This window comes from Podarcis tiliguerta (genome assembly GCF_965153285.1).
Source record: "Podarcis tiliguerta genome assembly, chromosome: 10".
NCBI classification, from domain to species: Eukaryota; Metazoa; Chordata; class Lepidosauria; order Squamata; family Lacertidae; genus Podarcis; species Podarcis tiliguerta.
The window spans coordinates 26,488,202-26,494,996 of NC_139543.1; the positions used below are offsets into that span (position 1 = coordinate 26,488,202).

Here is a 6,795-nt window from a genome sequence, read left to right on the forward strand (position 1 = left end):
GACACTACTTCTGGTTTTGCGGAGTTCTTAAATTGAATAGTTCGTAAACAGGGCTGTTCTTAAACCGAGGTACCACTGTATGTGCAGTCCTGAAATGTTCATATTACTAGCCTCAAAATTGGAATTTTAGATTTTTATTCTGTCAAGAGCCCGTCTACATCCTGTTGAAAGAAGGCTTTTTCTGTTTAAAAATAGCAGGTGTCAATTTCTCTTTTTAAAAGTGTATGCTCTGACTTTTCTGTGTTAATGGTCACAGTGACACACTCTGGTTGAATGTAGAATAACATCCCTCCACAGAGTCCTCCAGTGACTTAGGTATTCAGCTTTTGATACATGATCTTATTGATTCAGAAGTTCAAGCCAACATCATTGCCTGGATTTTTCCTTAAATTACAGCTTCTTTGCAAGGCCTCCCTTTGCCTCTTGTACTAAAAGAAATTTTTTTAAAAAACCCTATAACTGGAACTCCTAAGAAAACAAATGATACACATAGACTATGGTCTATATAGAAGCAAATTAAAATTCTTCTTAATTCACCGTGTGAACCATGTTCTCCAACTTTACATAGCAACATTCATCACGCACATACAACATTGTTCCATTTCCTTCCCAATGCCACTATGATATCAGCCCTCTTTTAAATGAACAGTCTGTTAAGCTTCAGAAATGTTCTGCATTGTGATTTAAAAATCTAATTCTGTATGTAATCTTTTTCACATACAAGGGATGGGGAAAAGCATTTATCTCAGAATATTTTACCTTTATACAATAGACTATAAACTGCACGAAATAAATGCTGCTTTTTGGAATCCTACATTAGAAGTGTCTTTGAATATATTAATGCAAAATCGAATCAAAAGACAGCTGCCTCCTTATTCTTGGAAGGAACATTTAGATTTATTAAAAATCCTTAAAATTAGTGGGTGATTAGCTAACTAAGTCATACTCAGAACGGACTCATGAAAGTCATGGATTTGTTACTTACGTTCAATAGGTTTACTCTGAATATGACTATACCATCCATTATGTACACAAAGAATTCCCACCCACCCCCAAAAAAGTTCAAAATTTAACAAGGATAAAGGGTATATAACCTGTTAACAAATCTTTTTGCAAGGGCTTCTATATTTTTCCTGCAGACATTTTTTATGGGGAAAAATGCAGTATGTTATCCCCATTCCCCACTTATTCACACTCTTAGTTTCATATTTTCTCCCTAGTCTTATTTTCTCCTCTAACCATCAGCGAGAACAAGAGCTTAGCCTGGCGTGTCTTCCCAAATAAACCAATCTCAGGCAGCCCAGACGAATCTGTTTATTATTCAGGGCTCCCCACGCCTGGCAAAATAAGCCATCTGCCATCAGCTTTCCTGCTGACCATTAATTAAGGGTCTATCCATCAAAAGAGGGGCCAGAAAAGTGACGGGAGAGAGACAAAAGTGGAAGGAGGGAGGGGGAGAATCAGCGAGGCTTAACAGAGCAGGCAGGCAGGAGCCTCGCTCAGCAAATGGACCAAGTCGCATCGCGAGCCCAGAGGAGCATCGCCTGCCATCCGGTTAATGCAAAAAAGTTCGATCAAACGCATTTGCCAGCAAGTTCAGGAATTATTCAGGTGGCCTGGGCTGACCCTGCCCGCAGAGCCAGCCCAGGAGCCAAAGCAAGAATGAGGAAGGATGGATGCATGCATAGGAGCCAACTCCTAGGGACAGAGCTCCCTTTGGGGTCCCTTCCGCCACCAACAAAATATTGGAGGGGGGCCCTGTCCCCCCCAAAAAAAGTTGATGGGAATTGCCATTCAAATAGTGTGTGTGTGTGCCATATCCTGTGATAGATTGTGTGGGGCGGCGCTTCCCTCCCCCACCCAATATTTTATTCAAGTTGGCACCCCTGGATGGATGGATGAAGGTCCCATACCTTGGAAGAAGAAAGCTTTGCTCCCGTTGTGCAGCCCTTGCACTTGCACCACTCCGGCCACCGACTCCCCCAGCTGCAACTCGCCCAGCACGTCGATCTGCAGCGAGGGGTCCACGCCAAAGCCGACCGCTGGATCCAGGCGGGGAAGGGAAAAAAAGAGAAATTACTACCGAAACCCCAAACTTTTCCTCTCCACCTCTCCCCCCCCCCCAACCCTCCTTCTTCTCCCACCCCGATCCTGCTGCCACTCCCGTTCTGGAAGGCGCAGGTATCTCCTCCTCGGCTCAGCCGCACCAGCCAGTCCTATTTACGTGACCTACTTTCGCAGCATCCCTTTCGCAAAGTTCTCGGATCGTTTTCCTGCCCGGATCCTCCGTCTTCCCTCTTCCCCACCTCCCCATACTGAGCCGATTCCCCATCGGGATGGGGAAGGGGGAGGTTGAGAGACACACCCCGAGACTCCCCCCCCCCCCATGCCTTAAGGAGAGGCTGGAGCCTGGAACGCCCCGCTCGAGTCTCACCTGAGCTCAGGCAGAAGAGGAAGAAGCCCAGGGCGCTCCAGCAGCAGCCCGGGGACTCCATCGCGCGCGAGGAGGAGGACGGCGCTCAGAATCACTCCATAGTCCTCGAGGCAGAAGCCGGGTCTGAAGGAAGCCAAGCAGCCGAACGCCCCAGTCTTCTTCCACACACACACACACACACACACACACACACACACACACACCCCTCGGCGTCTTTCTTCTTCTTCTTCCCTCCCTCAGCAAAAAGCCAGAATCCACCGGGCGGAGGAGGAGGAGGAGGAGGCGGCGCCGCGAGTCGAGTCCTCCCCAGCCCGCAGCACCATCTCCGAGGCGCCTCAGCCGCCGCCGCCGCCCGGAGGCGCGAAAAGGGCGCGGAATGGCGCCAAAGCGGGAAGCCGCGAGAAGCGCCTCAGCCCCAGAACCTGTTGGAGGGAACCCGGCGGAGAGAGACAATGGAGGGCGCGAGGCCACCCGGCGGAGGGGAAGCGGGCAGCCTTGTGCCGCTCGCTCGCTCCCTCACACGACGCGCGCGCACAGGCTCTTTCTTTCTCCTCAGGGCTCCTCGGTCGCCAAGCCTCCGCCGCCGGCGCTCACTGCCACCGGCTCCTCCTCGCAGGCAGCCTCAAAAGAGCGAGAGAAGGCGGCGGGTTTGAGGACGGCGACGGCGACGTGGGGGAGGCGGCGGGCGGCGGCCAATGAGGACGCGCCGGCGGGAGGCGGGAAGGAGGCGCCTTCGAACACCTCCCCGCCTCAGGCTCCTCGACGGCACAGGAGCCAAAGGCTCGAGACCGGGCGGGAGCGGGACGCGACGGCGACTCCGGCTGCTGGTATCTGCGGCTGCTCCTCCTCAGGCTTCGTTTCTCCGCAGTAAGAAGTGCTGCCGGGAGCTTAAGCCTGGCAGACAGACGAGCTGTTGCACGCGGAAGAAGAATACGCCATTCGGGCGAGCGGAACCCTGCCAGCCGCAGTCTGCCCTCAGCCAGGCTCCGCCGCCGCCGCCGCCGCCGCTGGCTGCCTTCTGACTTAGAGGAGCCAGTGCAGCGGGCTGTGGCGAGCAGCAGGGAGGAGCGCGGGGGCAACACTGGAATCAGGGGGCGCCGTCTGCCGTTGGCTCTGGCGCCCCCTGCTGGTGGTCTCCCTGCCTTCCGTCCTACCAGTCCCAATGGGCGCCAGCCGTCGCTGCGCTTAACTTGCCCCCACCCTTCCGCGCGCACCTGGATGGAAACCCGTCGGGAGTCCAAACGCGGGGGAGAAGCTGCCTGAGGTTGATTCAGAAGGGGCGGGGAAGCACTCTGCCCATGGTCAGAAGCACGGAGGTGCTTCCAAGAGTTCAGGGGCTCAGCGCTGGGGAAAGAATGCTGGCTGAAATTAAGCCCATCCAATAGCTAATGGCAAATCCACAGCCGCGGTTCAGGTTCAGGAACGCTTCTCTTAACTGCGGCTGTTGTAGTTGCAGAGATCGGGGGTGGCCGTTTCCTGGCTTTTCTTCCCCAGAACGCCTGGGGGGCGACCTGAAATTTGCAGGCCACCTGAAAGAGACTCTTTTCTGCATGTCTCCTCCAGGTCCCACACTCCATCTTTAAAGCAATCTCAGATTATAAAAGGATGCCTTGAACAGCAGCCTGCGCTGCCCTTGCGGGGTCTGTTTTTGCCATCCAGCCTGGTGAAGATTTCCGGGGAACTCGAATCTTGGGTTGGGGTATTGTTTAGGCAGGTTGTTGCTGCGGTGGGTGTTGTTATTTTTTTGTATATTTATTTTGGATCTTAAGATTTATGTGGAAACTGTTCGATTCAGTTGTGTACTTTTTGATGTTTTATTCTTTATGACTACTTTTCTTACATTTGTAGTTATGTAATTTTTTACACGCTGAAAGCCGCCTTGAGCATGGTGTTAACTTCGGAAAGGCGGCATACAGATAAAATGATTGACTGATTAATTGACTGTTCTGTGACATTTTGGTTGGCCTAATAAAGATATTGCTAATATGGATTTTTTTGAATTTATGTTTTCTTATGGGCCAGCATGGCTGCCTTTAACTTTTCGTATACTTTCGTGGCTTGGGAGCTTTGAAGTAATCATAAAAGTAAAAAGATTCTCATGGGAAGCGGCTTCATACTGCGTCACATCGTTGGTCCCTCTAGTTCTGTATTAGGGGCAGCAGTTCGCCAAAATTTCAGATAGAAGAAGTTGTCAGTCCGACCTGGAGATACCAAGATATTGTACCTGAGACCTTCTGTACTTTCCTTCCTTGTGAAACCTCCAAGCATGCGCAGTAACGGGTTTACACGTGCATGCTGCATTGTATTGCTGTGCAAATGCCATCTTGGTATCCTTCTGGATAGAAATCGCGCTCCCACGCCCACGTAAAGAATAAAGCCTGGAAACAGCTCGTGCGGGATCCCCAAAGAAGATGAACACGTGTATAAGAAGCCGACGAGTTTGGGATTCGGAAAAGAAGGAGTAATCTGCAGGCAAGGGTCTGCTACCGCGCGATGATGATACAATTCCCCCTGCACAACTTGAGCGAAAGCGGAATCGACTCTTTGCACTTGTGAAAGAGACCTCCGTGTAATCCAGCCTTGACCCAATGGATCTTGCATGTAACCGAAGAATTCCCCAAATGGGAGGGGGCGATCCTTTGGGTATGCTTGTTCCGACGCGCCCGAGTTCCATCTTTGCGCGTCCACTGACATCTCACCATTCCTAGGAAATATTGAACGGTGAACAGCAGGTGGTAGCAGGAGAAGGGAGAAACCAGCGAAGAGCGAGCCCCGGTTTCTCACGCGCTGCGATGTCGAAGGACTCCGCTAGTCCCCTCTCCAGGAGACTGCGTAAAAGAGCCGGACCCTTCGCCCTCCTCCCTGCCCCCTGCATGCGGGATGCGGGGTAATTCCCAAGCCGCGAGATCGAGGCACCAGCTTGCGCTTTGGGGCGTCGTCTCTGATCAGGAGATCAGCATTTGGACAGCTCCTGAAAGCAGCTCTGCAAGAGAAAAGGCGAGACCTTCGGAGGCTACGGTTGTCCGATGGAGAAGGAGCTGCGCTCGCTCAAAGGGACACCATGGCCATTGTTTTCTTTCAAACCTCAGCTCCAGTATGTGTAAGCAGAGCACGTGTGGTATAGTGGTTAGAGTGCCCCTGGGAGAGCAGAGTTCAAATCCCCCACTTGGCTGGGCAACCTTGGGGCAGTCACCGCCTCTCTCAGCCTAACCTGCCTCACAGGATTGTTGTGGGGATTGAATGAGGAAGGGGAGAACCATGTATGCCACCTTCGGCTCCTTGGAGAAAAAAGGTGGGATAGAAATACGATAAAATAGCTCAGCCGGTTAGAGCATGGTGCTGATAGTGCCAAGGTTGCAGGTTTGATATGGGACAGCTGCATATTCCTTCATTGCAGGGGGTTGGACTAGATGAATCCTGAAGGTCCCTTCCAACTCTACAGTTCTGTGGTTCTATGTCTGAAAGTGAGCCTGATGAACCTCAACTCAAGTTATGACCTGGACAAGGAGTTTTGTCCAAGAGCACAAACTTTCAGCTCACAAGGCATAATTTGTGGCAGGGTTAACCTAAGCTGGACACTGGTGGTGCTGTGGGTTAAACCACAGAACCTAGGACTTGCAGATCAGAAGGTCGGCAGTTTGAATCCCCGCGACGGGGTGAGCTCCTGTTGCTCGGTCCCTGCTCCTGCCAACCTATCAGTTCAAAAGCATGTCAAAGTGCAAGTAGATAAATAGGTACCGCTCCAGTGGGAAGGTAAACGGTGTTTCCATGTGCTGCTCTGGTTCACCAGAAGTGGCTTAGTCATGCTGGCCACATAGCCCGGAAGCTGTACGCCGGCTCCCTTGGCCAATAAAGCGAGATGAGCGCCGCAACCCCAGAGTCGGTCACGACTGGACCTAATGGTCAGGGGTCCTTATCCTAAGCTCAGTCCTGGTCAGAGTTTTCATTTTAAGAGGGGGGGGGAATGCTAAGGTTCAATTATAGAATATGGAAAGGGAACAATAGTATTTCTGAACATGTGCAGCGTATGCCATTACCATGAGCCTGGCTTCTATTGAGGGACAAAGGATTAAATCCCCACTCCTATCAGTGCTTTTTAGTGACTCAAAACCAAGCATACCAGTCTAGTTTGACCCAGAGACAACTCTGAGCCCAGGAACCACTGTTTATCAAATTAGCTACTGGCAGAAACTCCTCATACAACACAGATGATTTCCTAGTTTCAAAAAATCAGCTGGAGAGCCCTTTGCTGAGTGTTGATTATCAGAGTCCTGCCATCGCTTCCCATCACTCAGAATCATCCCTTGCTAAGATAAATACTCATTCAGCCTTCTGTTGGATAGCACTCCATGCTCTGCCAC

General features: G+C 51.3%; 1 protein-coding gene across 3 annotated transcripts in view; it reads right to left on the minus strand.

Annotated features, from left to right (window-relative positions):
• The window catches only part of NELL2 (neural EGFL like 2), a 120,597-nt gene extending 117,357 nt beyond the window's left edge, over positions 1 to 3,240 (minus strand). Inside the window, exons 1-3 of one of the 3 annotated variants that reach the window (XM_083399593.1) lie at positions 2,622 to 3,240; positions 2,435 to 2,589; positions 1,914 to 2,042 (exon numbers count right to left, since the gene is read on the minus strand). In XM_083399593.1, coding sequence (XP_083255719.1) covers positions 1,914 to 2,042; positions 2,435 to 2,495 — 190 coding nt within the window. In that variant the 5' untranslated portion in view covers positions 2,496 to 2,589; positions 2,622 to 3,240. Of the gene's footprint in view, positions 1 to 1,913; positions 2,043 to 2,434; positions 2,597 to 2,619 lie in introns of those variants that run through there. The other 2 variants (XM_083399591.1, XM_083399592.1) reach the window with 2 other exon arrangements.
• Between the last annotated feature and the right edge of the window lie 3,555 nt (positions 3,241 to 6,795).